Below are 17,746 nucleotides of genomic sequence, written 5' to 3'. Positions count from 1 at the left end.
GTTTAACATCTGTGGTAGGGAAAATTTTGGAATCTTTGATTAAAGAGGAAATTAATAGATATCAAGATGAGGAGAAAATAATCGGAAGCGGCCAACAGGGATTTCGTAAAGACAGACAAACCTGATCGAGTTCTTCGAGGAGGTGATGGATATGGCGGATGGGGAAAATGCCGAAAGCCTTTGACAAGGGACCACATACTGGTTAAAAGGAAGAAAACTGTGTCGGAGTTAAGGGCAGTGTCTCTGAGTGGTTGGAAGTGGGTAATGATGTTCCCCAGGGTTCTGATCTGGGACCACTACTCTTCACTGTGATTTGGATATAGGGTTAGAGGGACTGGTGTCCAAATAGGCAAAACAAAACTTCCAAGTACCAAAGGGGACATTGATAAGGTGGGAGAATGGGAAAATGTGGTGTTTGGAATTCAATATCAGTAAATATGAGGTGGTACATTTTGGTTAAAAAAAATAATTGTACCTTGAATGGGGGAACGCTGAAATGTGGAAGAGCAGAGGGACTTTGGGTTCAGGTCCATAAGACTTTAAAAGAAGCACCTCAATTGGATAAGGCCATAAAATAGCTAATGGAATACTGGTCTTTATGGCAAGAGTTATAGAATATAAAAGTCAAATAGTAATGGTGAATCTATATAAAACCTTAGTAAGACTACTGTGTGCAGTTTTGGGCTCCACTATAGGAAGGATGTTGAGGCAATACAGAGAGTACAACGCAGATTCACTCGGAAAAAAGTGGCTGATTTTGTTAGAATAGAGGAGATCAAGGGATGATTTGATTGAGGTGTTTAAAATTCTGACGGGATGGGACAGAGTAGATGGAAGCAGACTGTTTCCAATGATTGAGGTGTCCAGAAAAAGGGACATAGATATAAGATTAAATGTAAGAGATTTAGGACAGAGAGCAGGGGAAACCTTTTTATACCGAGATTGTGAGGCTGTGGAATGCAGAGACCATGTCAACATTTAAGAATAAGTCAGATAGGTGATTGAAGGAAAAGGTGGGGTAAAGGGATATGGGAACAGGGCAAGCACATAGGATTAGGACTTCTGCAGATGTGGAGGGCAGACGCCAACATGGCCTGGTTTGTGGCAAACAACCTGTTTCCATGTTGTAATTCTACGTAATATAAATACTATCATTAATCAGAGATTGTGCACAACATACAACAACAACAACTTGCATTTATATAGCACCTTTAATGTAGTAAAATGTCCCAAGGCGCTATACGGGAGCGTTAGCAGACAAAATTTGTCATCAAGCCATATAGAGATATTAGGGCAGGAGACTAAAAGCTTGGTCAAAGAGGTAGATTTTAAGGAGTGTCTTAAAGGAGGAGAGAGAGGCGGAGAGGATTAGGAAGGGAATTCCAGTGCTTAGGGCCTAGGCAGCTGAAGGCACGGCCGCCATCAGGCATGCGCAAAAGGCCAGAATTGGAGGAGCGCAGAGGTCTTGGAGGGCTATAGGGCTGAAGAAGGTTGGAGAGTTGGGAGGGTGAATACCCAAGGGACGCAAAACCTTTTACCACCATTGTGAGTCAGTGCTGTGTGACAGTCTGATCCTCTTCTGTCCAGGTGAGTTCTATGATGTCGAAGACCACGTCAGTGAGAGGCAGGCTGAGGTGCTGGCGGAGTTCGAGCGCAGAAAACGAGCACGGCAGATTAACGTTTCTACAGATGACGCAGAAGTGAAGGCGTGCCTGCGAGCACTCGGAGAGCCAATCACGCTTTTTGGTGAAGGGCCAGCGGAGCGACGAGAGAGGTAAAGTTCGATTAGCTCTAGTGAAGAGTTGGCGGTGATTATGGGTGGTCTGGTGGGGCTGGCTGTGATTATGGGTGGTCTGGTGGGGCTGGCTGTGATTATGGGTGGTCTGGTGAGATAGTCTGTGACGATGGATGGTCTGGTGGGGGATGTCTGTGGTGTTAGGTGGTCTGGTGAGATTGTGATGATGGGTGGTCTGGTGAGATTGTGATGATGGGTGGTCTGGTGAGATTGTGATGATGGGTGGTCTGGTGAGATTGTGATGATGGGTGGTCTGGTGAGATTGTGGTGATGGGTGGTCTGGTGAGATTGTGGTGATGGGTGGTCTGGTGAGATTGTGGTGATGGATGGTCTGGTGGGGGATGTCTGGTGATGGGTGGTCTGGTGGGGGATGTCTGTGGTGTTAGGTGGTCTGGTGAGATTGTGATGATGGGTGGTCTGGTGAGATTGTGATGATGGGTGGTCTGGTGAGATTGTGATGATGGGTGGTCTGGTGAGATTGTGATGATGGGTGGTCTGGTGAGATTGTGGTGATGGGTGGTCTGGTGAGATTGTGATGATGGGTGGTCTGGTGAGATTGTGATGATGGGTGGTCTGGTGAGATTGTGGTGATGGGTGGTCTGGTGAGATTGTGGTGATGGGTGGTCTGGTGAGATTGTGGTGATGGGTGGTCTGGTGAGATTGTGGTGATGGGTGGTCTGGTGAGATTGTGATGATGGGTGGTCTGGTGAGATTGTGGTGATGGGTGGTCTGGTGAGATTGTGGTGATGGGTGGTCTGGTGAGATTGTCTGATGGGTGGTCTGGTGAGATTGTGATGATGGGTGTTCTGGTGAGATTGTGCCGATGGGTGGTCTGGTGGGGGATGTCTGGTGATGGGTGGTCTGGTGAGATTGTGCCGATGGGTGTTCTGGTGAGATTGTGATGATGGGTGGTCTGGTGGGGGATGTCTGGTGATGGGTGGTCTGGTAAGATTGTCTGATGGGTGGTCTGGTGAGATTGTGATGATGGGTGGTCTGGTGAGATTGTGCCAATGGGTGGTCTGGTGAGATTGTGATGATGGGTGTTCTGGTGAGATTGTGATGATGGGTGGTCTGGTGAGATTGTGACGATGAGTGGTCTGGTGAGATTGTCTGGTGATGGGTGGTCTGGTGAGATTGTGATGATGGGTGGTCTGGTGAGATTGTGATGATGGGTGGTCTGGTGAGATTGTGATGATGGGTGGTCTGGTGAGATTGTGATGATGGGTGGTCTGGTGAGATTGTGCCGATGGGTGGTCTGGTGAGATTGTGCCGATGGGTGGTCTGGTGAGATTGTGCCGATGGGTGGTCTGGTGAGATTGTGGTGATGGATGGTCTGGTGAGATTGTGGTGATGGGAGGTCTGGTGAGATTGTAGTGATGGGTGTCTGGTGAGATTGTGGTGATGGGTGGTCTGGTGAGATTGTGATGATGGGTGGTCTGGTGAGATTGTGCCGATGGGTGGTCTGGTGAGATTGTGATGATGGGTGGTCTGGTGAGATTGTGCCGATGGGTGGTCTGGTGAGATTGTGGTGATGGGTGGTCTGGTGAGATTGTGACGATGGGTGGTCTGGTGAGATTGTGCCGATGGGTGGTCTGGTGAGATTGTGGTGATGGATGGTCTGGTGAGATTGTGGTGATGGGTGGTCTGGTGAGATTGTGGTGATGGGTGGTCTGGTGAGATTGTGGTGATGGATGGTCTGGTGAGATTGTGGTGATGGGTGGTCTGGTGAGATTGTGGTGATGGGTGGTCTGGTGAGATTGTGGTGATGGGTGGTCTGGTGAGATTGTGGTGATGGGTGGTCTGGTGGGGGATGTCTGGTGATGGGTGGTCTGGTGGGGGATGTCTGATGATGGGTGGTCTGGTGAGATTGTGCCGATGGGTGGTCTGGTGAGATTGTGACGATGGATGGTCTGGTGAGATTGTGATGATGGGTGGTCTGGTGGGGGATGTCTGGTGATGGGTGGTCTGGTGGGGGATGTCTGATGATGGGTGGTCTGGTGAGATTGTGCCGATGGGTGGTCTGGTGAGATTGTGATGATGGGTGGTCTGGTGAGATTGTGATGATGGGTGGTCTGGTGAGATTGTGGTGATGGGTGGTCTGGTGAGATTGTGATGATGGGTGGTCTGGTGAGATTGTGGTGATGGATGGTCTGGTGAGATTGTGGTGATGGGTGGTCTGGTGAGATTGTGATGATGGGTGGTCTGGTGAGATTGTGATGATGGGTGGTCTGGTGAGATTGTGATGATGGATGGTCTGGTGAGATTGTCTGCATGGTTGATTCGATTACACCCTGAAGATTACTTTTAAATATCGTGGTCTCATGACCCAGGATTCATTAGTGAAGTGGAATCTGATTACTGCAGCTACCTCGCTGTCTGCGATCATGGCGTTGATCACCTGGAATACAGTGCAAGGATTCAGGCTGGGCAGAAACTAAGGGCACAAAGCTCTGGTTATGGCACACACGCTTTGTAGGTGTTTAACTCCAGGGGAGGAAATAATACTTTGTTTATCAATAGTTTATCTTTCACCTTTACACAAAGCACACTGATTGCTGCCTAAACAACATACCTTCTTACACTGTGTGTAAAGGTCATGTGCAAATATATTGTCTGCTTAACTATTTAATACAGAAGGATTGCTGCCTGATAGGTAACTTGGAGATTGTAAAGAATAGAGCTGAGGTCTTGTGTTGGAGATCAATTAGCTCCTAAGGGTTCACTTTGCTTTGTGCTCTCGGTTGCCCAGTGTTTATGCCACATGTTGCCCTGGAATGAGCCTCCTTCCACTTCAGGCAGTCCAGCCTTCGCCATTCCCTGGAGCCACACCATTGTTCCAGTGTTTTGAGCGAGCCACCATGCAGCCCATCTCCTCCCTGCTTTGGTCCAGTGTCTCTGTTGAAAGCCCAAGACCGATTGCTCCAAAAAAAATTTCACAGGTGGAGGGGCAGGTGACTGAATTGCTGGTGGCAGTCTTCGCAGAGAACAAAACCGAGATGGATGTTGGATGTTGGGTGCGACTGTGTAAGGTGTGAGAGTGGCGGCCTGTGCATCATTACATGTGGGTTAATTTGGGAGCCTGTCCATTTCCCAGTGCCTGCCCTGTCAAGGAGGCAATGACGCTTCAGATCCCTTTCTCCTTATTTCTGCGTCTGGACCGGGAAAGCTGTTTCTAAACACAAGAGGGTGCCATTGGTCTAAAATCTGAACAGGAAAATGATCACAGCTATTTCAGTAAAAGAATTGCTCTTTTTAAAATTCCGTTCCCTGTGCCCCATTTCCAATTGGGAATCATTTTACTTGATACCTGATTTATATATTGGGATTTGACTGGGTTTCTCCAATGGCAATGGAGCACGTTCCCTGTCCTCGTCCCACCTGGGATAAAAATATTGGTCCTATGTTAACCTGTCTTCACTTTACCAGTGCTGAGTGACCCTGTATTTCCAGGTCTGTTTTTATTTCAGATTTCAGCAGTTGTAGTTTTCTTTAGTCCAACTTTTTGCTTAGCACACTGGATCCTCCTGCCCCTCTTTCTATTTTCCCTCCTGCTCGGTGTCCTCTCACTATCTACCACCCTGTAAAGCGCCCTGTGACGCACCTCTCTGTGTATCGAGCACTATACAAAGGCAAGTCGATCCAATTTTGCAGCCAGCTGATGCACTCGGGTTTAGTTGGTGGGTACAGTCAGGATTCTGGGCTTGTTCAGAGCTTTCCATATTTTTCTTTCTCTCGTGCGACTTTTTGTGCCCATCCTGAGGTTGAAGCACTGTGCTGTTGGCTGTTAAGCGGAGATGCCATGTTGATACCTCGTTGGAGGAATTGCTGTCTGCCTGCGGACTCCTGAATTTGTTGTATGTTCTTTTTCCAGGTTGCGCAATATCCTATCTGTGGTGGGTGCAGATGCCTTAAAGAAAACAGAGAAGACAGAAGACGCAAAGAAAAGCCGACAGGAGGTAATGCATCTTTTGTGGGATTTGTGACGTGTGAAAATGTTTGTGGCTTATTAGTGTATGAAAATGTTTATGGTTTGGAAATGTTTGTGGTGTATTAGAGTGTGGAAATGTTTGTGGTTTATTGGTGTGTGAAATGTTTTATTAATGTGTGAAAATGCTTGTGTATTAGTGTGTGAAAATGTTTGTGGTGTATTGGTGTGTGAAAATGTTTGTGGCTTGAAAATGTTTGTGGTGTGTTAGTGTGTGAAAATGTTTGTGGTGTGTTAGTGTGTGGAAATGTTTGTGGTGTGTTAGTGTGTGGAAATGTTTGTGGTGTGTTAGTGTGAGAAAATGTTTGTGGTGTATTAGTGTGTGAAAATGTTTGTGGTGTATTAGTGTGTGAAAATGTTTGTGGTGTATTAGTGTGTGAAAATGTTTGTGGTGTGTTAGTGTGTGAAAATGTTTGTGGTGTATTAGTGTGTGAAAATGTTTGTGGTGTATTAGTGTGTGAAAATGTTTGGTTTTAAAATGTTTGTGGTTTGTTAGTGTGTGAAAATGTGGTTTAGTATGTAAAAGTGTTTGTAGTGTATTGGTGTATGAAAATGTTTGTGGCTTGAAAATGTTTGTGGTGTATTAGTGTGTAGAAATGTTTGTGGTGTGTTAGTGTGTGAAAATGTGTGTGGTGTATTAGTGTGTGAAAATGTGTGTGGTGTATTAGTGTGTGAAAATGTTTGTGGTGTATTAGTGTGTGAAAATGTTTGTGGTGTGTTAGTGTGTGAAAATGTGTGTGGTGTGTTAGTGTGTGAAAATGTTTGGTTTTAAAATGTTTGTGGTTTGTTAGTGTGTGAAAATGTGGTTTAGTATGTAAAAGTGTTTGTAGTGTATTGGTGTATGAAAATGTTTGTGGCTTGAAAATGTTTGTGGTGTGTTAGTGTGTGAAAATGTTTATGGTGTATTAGTGTGTAGAAATGTTTGTGGTGTGTTAGTGTGTGAAAATGTGTGTGGTGTATTAGTGTGTGAAAATGTGTGTGGTGTATTAGTGTGTGAAAATGTGTGTGGTGTATTAGTGTGTGAAAATGTGTGTGGTGTATTAGTGTGTGAAAATGTGTGTGGTGTATTAGTGTGTGAAAATGTGTGTGGTGTATTAGTGTGTGAAAATGTGTGTGGTGTATTAGTGTGTGAAAATGTGTGTGGTGTATTAGTGTGTGAAAATGTGTGTGGTGTATTAGTGTGTGAAAATGTGTGTGGTGTATTAGTGTGTGAAAATGTGTGTGGTGTATTAGTGTGTAGAAATGTTTGTGGTGTGTTAGTGTGTGGAAATGTTTGTGGTGTGTTAGTGTGTGGAAATGTTTGTGGTGTGTAAGCAATACGTCTGTGACTTAGTAAGTAGCCATCACAGGAGATGAGTTAACAGCAGATGAGAAGCATTATTTCAGTGTGAAGTTGTGCTGCTTCCGAATTTTTTCTCCTGTTGACTGTGCTTAAGGTGACGGAGCAGCTGAGCTGGTTACCAGCGTGGGTGGTGTTGGTTAGTGAGAAAGGGAACTCACGAGCGGTCCAGGGAAGACCCCCCCCACCTTCTCGCCGCTTGTGAGAAATCATGACTGGTAACTCAGCTGAAAGACTGCATTAATGTAACGCTATTTTAATATTTCTTTATGTTCAGCATCAGCAGACCTGGTATCACGAGGGTCCCAGCACCCTGAAGACTGCTCGTGTCTGCATTGCACGCTTTTCTCTGCCAAGGTGGGTCTTACTGACACTAAGCCGGCTGCCTATGAGGATTGGGTATGAATCTAGAGGATCCCTAGTTTTTTTTTTAAAGTGTGTTCTGGAGAGTTGAGCAGCCTGTCTATTGAATCCTTGTTTTGGGGTAATTTCAAATCGCTTAAGTTTGTACTAAAAAAAAATCATACTTCTGCATCGGTAATGCTCAGTAAACATCGAAATGTTGAGGTTTTTTTAGTTATTTCTGTAAATGAAGCATAGATTTTGAACATGTGCAGTGTTAGTGACTGTTTGAGAATTGCAGCAAGCACTCACACTGCAACTACTCCTTGCATAACAGACTGTTTCAAAGTAGCAGGTCAGTACTGAGAGGGGTGAACGAAATCGCGTGCACAAAGGAATGAGTAGGAAAATATTGCTATATGATTCCAGGGACGGTACAAGTAAGTATAGCAGAACCTGGCTTCTCTGTAGATTGGGCCTGTCAGCCCGCACTAAGCTTTATTCATGGTGAAATAGATGTTGGACAAATCTTATGAAGGAGTTGCTGCTCCCAACAGGCTCCATATAATGAGGGACAAAATCAGCAGGAACTGAATCCCCAGAAGGAATTTCTCAGACAGTGCAATTGGGGTCGAGGTCTAAGATTGTGTCAGTGGGATTCAGAGATGGTTTGCATTTTTTTTCGTGGGCTGAGTTTTAACCTACTTGTGTGCGGCTGTGTACGTGAACATTATGTGGGAGTGTTTTCTGCAGTATGGAATCTAGTGTGTACACAACACTGTGCACAGCACTAACACCATCTTACTGGGTCAGTGTATAAAACACAGTGCACAGCACTAACACCATCTTACTGGGTCAGTGTATAAAACACAGTGCACAGCACTAACACCATCTTACTGGGTCAGTGTATAAAACACAGTGCACAGCACTAACACCATCTTACTGGGTCAGTGTATAAAACACAGTGCACAGCACTAACACCATCTTACTGGGTCAGTGTATAAAACACAGTGCACAGCACTAACACCATCTTACTGGGTCAGTGTATAAAACACAGTGCACAGCACTAACACCATCTTACTGGGTCAGTGTATAAAACACCATCTTACTGGGTCAGTGTATAAAACACTGTGCACAGCACTAACACCATCTTACTGGGTCAGTGTATAAAACACTGTGCACAGCACTAACACCATCTTACTGGGTCAGTGTGAATAAAACACTGCACAGCACTAACACCATCTTACTGGGTCTGTATAAAACACTGTGCACAGCACTAACACCATCTTACTGGGTCAGTGTGAATAAAACACTGCACAGCACTAACACCATCTTACTGGGTCAGTGTATAAAACACTGTGCACAGCACTAACACCATCTTACTGGGTCAGTGTATAAAACACTGTGCACAGCACTAACACCATCTTACTGGGTCAGTGTGAATAAAACACTGCACAGCACTAACACCATCTTACTGGGTCTGTATAAAACACTGTGCACAGCACTAACACCATCTTACTGGGTCAGTGTATAAAACACTGTGCACAGCACTAACCCCATCTTACTGGGTCAGTGTGAATAAAACACTGTGTAACAATTTAATTGATATGAAGCGGATTGACTTACTGAGTTTTACTTCGTAATATTTCTTAGAGCCGTGAAGCGACTGGATGAAGCACGGGCTAACAAGGAGATTCCGGAAGCTTCCCGAACCGCTCGACAGCAAGAGCTCCACAAGAGCTTGAGGGTGAGTGCAGATGGAGAGTACACACATTGCTGTCAGTTTTCACATTGTACAGATTAAGGACGTGTAGCTAAAATATGTCTGAATTGAACATTGAAATCAGATTGCAGCCTTTCTCCTTGAATTTTTTGTTGGGTAGTAGAGGGAGCTTTACTTGCGACTACCTTATGTTATACTTGATGTTGGAGTATTTAATGGGACAATGTAGAGGGAGCTTTACTCTCCTTTGAGCCCATGCTGTACCCAACCTAGAAGTGTTCAGAATAATATAGATGGACTTTTACTCTGCAGTCGACCTATGCTATAGCTGACCTGGTGTAATTGCTGGGAATCTGTGGAGGAAGCTTAATTCTGTATCTAACAGTGGGCGTGTTTGATGGGACAGTGTAAAGAAGTGAGATTGTCAATTAATATCCTGCTTGAGGGCCACTCCAGAATGTTGCTAGATGCTGCGCCGTGGAAATGGTAGGATGCAGTTTTGCACCTGTAATCACCTCTACGTGGTGAGCTCCTTGCATTCATATTGGTGTTTTCACACTACAATGGCGCAGAGCACTTCACACAATAAATTCCGTAAGCCTTTCACTTGCTCTCTAGCATTCCTCTGCCTTCTCTTGCTGGAGACCAAGAAAAGAAGGGGGAACAGCCCTGAATCCCAGCTCACTCAGCGAGCTGCAGCTCACGGGCCAAGATTGGAGGACCAGAAGTATATAAAGCAGTAATACTGTGGAGGATTAAAGGTGAAGGGAGGTGGGCTGCAGTAGGCTCAAGGTACTATATAATGAGTACACTGGCATAGTGTTTGATGGGACAGTGTAGAGGGAGCTTTACCCTGTATCTAACCCGTGCTGTACCTGCCCTGGGAGTGATTGATGGGACAGTGTAGAGGGAGCTTTACTCTGTATTTAACCCCTGCTGTACCTGCCCTGGGAGTGATTGATGGGACAGTGTAGAGGGAGCTTTACTCTGTATTTAACCCCTGCTGTACCTGCCCTGGGAGTGATTGATGGGACAGTGTAGAGGGAGCTTTACTCTGTATCTAACCCGTGCTGTACCTGCCCTGGGAGTGATTGATGGGACAGTGTAGAGGGAGCTTTACTCTGTAATTAACCCCTGCTGTACCTGCCCTGGGAGTGATTGATGGGACAGTGTAGAGGGAGCTTTACACTGTATATATAACTTGTGGTGTCTGTGACCTTAAAGTGTTTCATAATACTGTTATAAAACGGAAATAAAATTCCTTTTTCCACTACCAAGCCCTCCCGTGTCAGGTGTGGAGCTGTTTATCATATCCCACAGGTCAAACGCAATGTAATGCTGCCTCTACTATTTGAGACCCTTAATACTGTCTTAAATACTGTCCAAGAGGAGCCCCCTCTACATTTCCGTTTACTACTTTGGTTTCTCCCAATGTGATTGCCAATTTGTACTGTGTTGTGGGCATTGTTATGCTGTGGGCTCTTACCCAGTGGGAACTGGCTTGAGACGGTCTTAAACTGCCTGAACAAAGAGCTCTTAGAGCTTCAAGAAACTGAAGACTTTCATTCTGTTGATCCGGGTTAGGGTTAGACTCGAGCCTGGGTACCAGAGGTGAAAGTTTAGTATTCAAACCGGTGATGGCACCTGATCTCTGGAAAGGCCAGAATTAAACTCACGCTTTAGATCCTATTGAAATTTCTATTCATGTCTCCGCTTTGTGTGTCTGATATAATCCATTGTTGTGCTTTGTGTGTCGCGCTTAATTTCTGCTGTGCTCCCCCTTTTTGTTTATACTGACTCTAATTGTATTGTAAACACTGCACGGTTTAAGTGCAGATTCTGTTTGTTTATCTAAGAGGACCATCCACACACACATATCATGACGCTCGCTCCTGCTCTGTCTGTGTTCTCATTGCAGGCCCTGAATAACTTCTGCAGCCAGATTGGTGACGACCGGCCCATCTCCTACTGCCAGTTCAGCCCCAACTCCAAGCTCCTGGTTACAGCTTCCTGGTAAGATCCAAGGGCGTCAATCCCTAGTTACAACATTCAGTGGGGCTCCTAGTCGGCTCAGTGGGTCGGTGGACCGCTTGGCGTGGTATTGAACAGTACAGGTGACTAATGTCCCAGTTGCGATCCTTGGTCTGCGCTGAATTAGTTGATTTCAGTCGGGTGGTGGCGGAGATGCTGGAACTGCCTCAGGACCCTAGGTTTGGTGACGGAAGATGAGCCAAGATTCCCATGTCTATTCAGGATTCAGCGCCACTTGCTGTAAAGTGCACGCGAGTGGCTGACAGTGAGGACAAAATCAGGCTCACCTGCAATATTTTCCATGGTCGAATAGCCTGGACTGAACGTCCAGCTCACACATAAAGAATGGCCCCTAGATCGAAGTACCAGAGGCCTGTCAGTGTCCAAGGACCTATGTCCCATCAGAGGTCAGCATATTTAGGAGAGATGGGGGGGAAATCGGAAAGAAAAGAAACGTTCAGTTAATTAAAATAATGTCTATGTCTCCTCTTAGGTGTCAGCTGTGGCTTATTTGGTAGCACTCTCACCTCTGTTTCAGAAGGTCATGGGTTCAAGTCCCCCTCCAGAGACTTGAGCCCATGATCCAGGCTGACAATCCAGGGCAGTACTGAGGGAGTGCTGCACTGTCGGAGCTGCCGTCATTTGGATGAGACGTTAAACCGAGTTCCCGTCTGCCCTCTCAGGTGGAGACAAAAAATCCCATAACACTATTTCGAAGAAGAGCAGAGGAGTTCTCCCGGTGACCTAGCCAATATTTATCCCTCAAACAACATCACGAACAGATGACCTGGTCATTATCTCATTACTGTTTGTGGGACCTTGCTGTGCGCAAATTGGCTGCCGTGTTTCCTACATTACAACAATGATTACACTTCAGAAGTACTTAATTGACTGTAAAGGGTTTTGGGACACACTGAGGTAGAATCATAGAAAAGTTAAAGCACAGAAGGAGGCCATTCGGCCAATTGAGTCTGTGCCGGCTCCATGCAAGAGCAATCCAGCTAGTCCCACTCCCCCGCCCTCTTCCCGTAGCCCTGCAAATTTTTTCCTTTCAAGTACTTATTCAGTTTCCTTTTGAAAGCCTGATTGAATCCACCACCCCCTCAGGCAGTGCATTCCAGATCCTAACCACTCGCTGTGTTTTAAAAAAAAAGTTTTTCCTCATGTCATCTTTGGTTCTTTTGCCAATCACCGTAAATCTATCTATCTCTAGTTCTTGAACGTTCTGCTAATGGGAACAGTTTCTCTCTATCTATTCTGTCTGGACCCTTCATGATTTTGAATACCTCTATCAAATCTCCTCTCAACCTTCTCTGTTCCAAGGAGAACAACCCCAGCTTCTCTAAAGTTTCTCCTGAATTCCCTATTGGATTAGTGACTATCTTATATTTATGACCTCTTAGTTTTGGACTGCACCACAAGTGGAAATATCTTCTCCCTTTCATTATCTTAAAAACCTCTATCAGGTCACCCCTCAGCCTTCTCTTTTCTAGAGAAAAAAGCCCCAGCCTGTTTAGTTTTTCCTGATAAGTATATCCTCTCAGTTCTGGTATCAACCTTGTGAATCTTTTTTGCATAATGGTGCCATCAGAAGGTAAGTTGGGACCAACAGCAGTTTGCAAGACCCATGAAAATGTGGGTCCCTGGAGATCTCCAGTTATATATTCGTGAGAGAACTACACGTCTCTCAACATAAAAGTGCCTACTGACTTCTTTGTGGTTTTACATCAGACTCTCTTATCACATAGTTTAAACCCACTGTTAGAGGTGGAGTTAGTGACTGTAGTTGTTGGGTGGCTACCTGGTGTATTGATGCCTGCCCACCCTTCAGGACATAGCAGTGTGTTGCACCGACTTGTAGTATGCTGATTTCTATGGGTTCCGACATGGATGCTTTATGGTATTAGCATACTAGTGTGGGAGGCAGCTTAGAGTGACACACTCTGAGTTTATTTCCCTGTGGAGAGATGAGTCTTCTCCTTTGACCTTTCCGCCGAGAGGTACACTCTGTGTCCGCTTAAGCTGCCTCCCCAACGAGGAGGGTGGTGTCGGCAGAGTCTGGAGAAAATTTTGCCAGCTTGCCCCCTCATTGGTCGTGAGGAATGGAAAGAGAGGGAGATTTACCTTCTTAAAACGATTAAAAAAAAATTGAGCTTGTGTTCCTTAGAGTTGGTAGAATTCTAATGTCTTTCCATTTGCTTGGACAGTCATCACCTTTGTGACATTATTACAGTACACCAGAGAGGGGTGGCAGTAAGTTGCAGCTCTGTCTATCTGTAATATGTTAATAAGCTTGCATTTGCACATGCGCCTGCCAACTTTGCGCATTGTAAATTCCTACGCCCACATTTATACTGGAAACTACCTATAGAAACTTGTAATGCTGTAACTACAGCCTGACCACAGTGGCAAATGGAGCATAGATGAAAATCCAGCTTCACTGGAGGAAACATTAGCCCCCTCTCCCCGACACAAAAATCCGAGCTCAGAGTTGGAGGGGTGGGGTGGTGGTGGGAGGAAAGATCCCCCCCAAAAACTGAGATAAAAATCCGGTTCCCCTGTTTAAAAATGCCTGTCCGGCTTACCGGCTCCAATCCCCAGGTCCATCGATGGAACACTTCACTCTGAATATTGACCCAGTCTTCACATGGCCTGGAGGTCTTTGCCAGCTCCAGCTCCCCTCTGCCCTGCTCGGTGTGGCTTCATCTGTCACCTACCTCGCACTGAAAGTGTTTGCTACTCCCCCCAACCTCCCAGCTGACTCTGTCGCTCTCGCGGTGAAAATGTCTCCAAGACTTGAGATAATTCTGCATCCTCTTTATCCCCTTCTGTTGAAGTAGTTTTCCTGCCTTTGCTTTCCCCATCTCCCTGATCTGTCTCACTCCTACCCCTCCCCCTCCAATGCTGCCTTCCTCATGCTCTTACCCTCCCTTCTCCCAACCTCCTCCTCTCCCTCTCAGTTCTTTTCCCTTCCACTCCCCTCTGCCTTCTCCCCCTGCTTTGGTCCAATTATAACCCTCCCCACCAACCCTCTAACGCTGCATTTTGTTTGGACTACCCATGTGCAATACCATGGGGATCGACTCGCATATTAAATATCTCAGGGTTGCACACATTTATAATGAAAACCACCTATGTAAACGTGTCACACTGTAGTTACAGCCTCCTGCCAGCAGTGGTGCTGTGGTGCCTCAGTTTTGCACCTCCCAGTTCCTCAATCTACTGCAGAGGAACTCCTTTGCTCCAACCAGCTCTGCTTCCCAACATGCTGTACGTTTTGCTATTTACTAAGAATAATATATAAAGAGTATTACATAAAAAAAGACGGAATGTCTGACTTCAAAATGGGCCTGAGTGTACCTTAACAACTCCTCCCCACCCCAAACCCACCTCACTGAAAGACTGCACTCCTGGTCCTGAATCCCTGTGTGCCATGCCAGGGGCGATCGACCAGTATGTATAAAAGGATTTGTGAGTGCTCGTGCGTTCCTTGGATTTCCTGCCATGTTTTGTTAAGTTGTACTGATAGCAGTTTGTACCTGTCTCATTTGTCTACAGGAGCGGGCTCTGTAAGCTTTGGGGTGTTCCTGACTGCAGCCTCATCCGTACACTGAGAGGTAAGCCACTCCCACACCACAATTTGTGTTCCACAAGATAGTTACGGGTGAGGAAGGTCAGTTGGCCAATCTTAGAAAGATTCTAAAATCCCGCATTGTAGCATCCAATTTTTCCGAGGTGATTCCAGAGTTTTCAGCTCCACTACTCTTTCCCGGAGTCCATGTTGATCACTCTGAGTGAAGAAGAATTTACTGTCATCAATCCTAAATTTACCTTTTACTCCTTTGAACCTGTGTCCCCTTATTCTGCTCTTACAATTCAATTTAAAATAACTTTCTGGTTTTACTTTTGCCTGTCCCTTGTCTATCTTGTCCATCTCTATAAGATCACCTCTTGGACACCTCCTTTCCAAGTTGAAAAGCCCATGTTTCGCCAATCTTTCCTGATAACTCATACCGTTGACCCTGGGGATCTTTGCTCTTCTCTGCCCTGTCTCCAGTGCTCACATGTCTTCTTAGTGTCTCGGTGACCAGAACGGACTGCAGTACTCGAGGTGAGGACTGAGCAGAGCTCTGTACAGTTTGAACATGACTTCCTCTGACTTGTACTCTACTGTTTTGGCCGTGTAGTTTAACATACTATTAGTTTTTTTTGCATCAGTTGGACATGCCGAGCGTTGAGTCTACTAAATCTCCCGGGTCTCTTTCAGCTTCATCTTTAGCTACTTCAGACCCAATTCACGGAGTTCGTGTGTTGCCTACTCTTCTTTTCTGTGTGCAATGCTGTACACTTGTGTCTGCATTTAAATTTCATTTGCTATTTTTCTGCCTAAATATATCACTTTCTGCAATTTCTAAGCTGCCTCTTCCAATTCCACAGCCCCTCTTAGTTTGGCATCATTTGTAAATTTGACCACTTTGCATTGAGTTTCTGAACCCAGGTTATTTATGTAACCCCACAGTACTTCCCCACCCACCATGACATAACTGCTGTAATCAGTACTCAGTTTTTTTGCTCATCAACCTATTTCCCTTTTCTTCTTTTCTTGACGTCACTGACTGTGTGGGCCACGTTGGCCCTCCTCTACCTCGTCCAAGTGGCCGCACTTCACGTGTTAGTATGGCAAGTAAGTTTTATGGGCTGTTTGGCTGTGGAGGGCATCACTTAATCAGAGTTCAGATTCTGTCCGCAGCCAGGGCTTTCACAGATGCACTTCCCAGCTAAGGTTGCTGTGTGATAGGAGTGGAAAGTATGGCTAGTACATTTACCCAACAAGCTATCAGACCTATTTAGCGTTATAATTTCTTGCCCTCTGAGATGGGCCATTCCCAGGGATACTGTTTGCTGGGCTTTGAATTGAGCAGGGCCAGGCCCGAGGACGCAGTTAACTGGGCTTTGAATAGAGCTGGGTCAGGCCCGGGGACCCCGTAAGCTCTACTGTAACTAAACAGAGCTGGGCGTGGTCTGGCGAGCTGGGAACTGGACTTCGAACAGAGCTGGGCTAGGTCCAGGGACACCGAGCTGGCCTCTAACCAGAGGGGGCTGGCTCAGGGGTGTCGTGACGTCTGGGGATAAGGAGATTGCTGACTGGGATTTCTGTCTTGCCAGGTCACAGCACAAACGTGGGCGCCATTGTATTTCATCCCCAGGCCACCATCTCGCTCGATGAGAAGGACTGCAACATGGCGTCATGTGCAGCTGACGGCTCGGTGAAGCTCTGGAACCTGGAAAGGTTTGTGAAGATTACAGGGCAGGGGAGGAACGTGCATTTAGAATCGTGGGGAGGAGAAAAGGGATCTGTGGCGTATGTGATGGGTTTTGAAGCAACCATTTGAAGTACAAAGTTGATTTCCTCCCCCAAGGCATCTTGTTCCTGAATTACTGAATGATGTAACATTCCATTCCAAAGGCTCTGTTGTAGTACTAAATAAGCAAAACTTTATATTGAAGTATTTGAAGAGGATGATCTTCAGGACTGTTCAATTTTTAAAAAGCTAAACCTGTAAAACCATGTGATCATATTAATCAGATGAATCTTCCTTTTTACTGAATTTTCATATCCGAGAACTGGATGGGAATTTCCCATCCACGTCCAGTGCCAAGCTTGACTCATCATTCAATCGATTCACTTAATATTTAAATGTTTGAATGATATTACCAGTTACACACAGGGGTGGAGTTTGCCTTGCAAAGTTTCGGTTTGGGCATTCTACATTTTACTGGACAACAATACTAAACACTACCGACTTAATCTGGTGTCAAATCTGCACATGTACGATCGTGCATAGGCATGTTTGCAACGGGTAATATAAAAATAGATTGGTTTACCTCAATCTCTAAACTTATCACTGGATCCGATTGGGGCCCCGTGCAATAGCACAGTTCTAACACTGCCCCTTGTTACACAAACCAAACACAACAGGAACTCAGTACAACAGTGAGTGTGAGTCTCCTGCTTGTCTGTCATAAGAGATAAAGTCAGACACAAAGCTGCATTCACTAATTCTACTTTATTTTATAAATGTAAGTTTGTTCTTATTTAACAGTATCTTTGATAACACAACTAATACCATCACTAGGTTAGACGTTTAGAATTGCTTCATCCTGTATTACTAATCGACCAAGTCTAGATCATCAGAACTAAAATGCAATGCAGTGTCTCAGCCTTACCTGAATCTTGCTTAATGGCAGTATTAGAGCTATGTTCAGTGCCAAACATTGCAGTGTGGCTTAGCAAGCATTTAACATGACACTGACACGGTTCCAGAATTTGGCTATTCCTGTGAAATAATGAACATAAAACGTACAGCCCTTTTCTTTTCAGTCAGCTGGCTACTTGCATTGGGCAGTCCTCCCCGTCCCTCCCAGGCCACCTGGGATGCTCCCCCCCCACCCCCCTTCATATCTGGGACACTTGGCACCCCCCTCTGGGACACTCCCCCCACCCGGGAGTGTCTGTTGCAAGCCGCTCTC

General features: G+C 45.6%; 1 protein-coding gene across 2 annotated transcripts in view; it reads left to right on the top strand.

The window, feature by feature from the left end:
* prpf4 (pre-mRNA splicing tri-snRNP complex factor PRPF4) overlaps positions 1–17,746 on the top strand; it is a 39,023-nt gene that overhangs the window by 4,600 nt on the left and 16,677 nt on the right. For both annotated transcript variants that reach the window (XM_067969531.1, XM_067969530.1), the window contains exons 3-9: positions 1,588–1,774; positions 5,667–5,751; positions 7,397–7,476; positions 9,115–9,208; positions 11,103–11,197; positions 14,774–14,832; positions 16,382–16,505. In XM_067969531.1, coding sequence (XP_067825632.1) covers positions 1,588–1,774; positions 5,667–5,751; positions 7,397–7,476; positions 9,115–9,208; positions 11,103–11,197; positions 14,774–14,832; positions 16,382–16,505 — 724 coding nt within the window. The remainder of the gene's footprint in view (positions 1–1,587; positions 1,775–5,666; positions 5,752–7,396; positions 7,477–9,114; positions 9,209–11,102; positions 11,198–14,773; positions 14,833–16,381; positions 16,506–17,746) is intronic.

The sequence above is a fragment of the Heptranchias perlo genome, chromosome 31, assembly GCF_035084215.1.
Source record: "Heptranchias perlo isolate sHepPer1 chromosome 31, sHepPer1.hap1, whole genome shotgun sequence".
Lineage (NCBI taxonomy): Eukaryota > Metazoa > Chordata > Chondrichthyes > Hexanchiformes > Hexanchidae > Heptranchias > Heptranchias perlo.
This window is presented reverse-complemented; position numbering and strand designations above follow the sequence as displayed.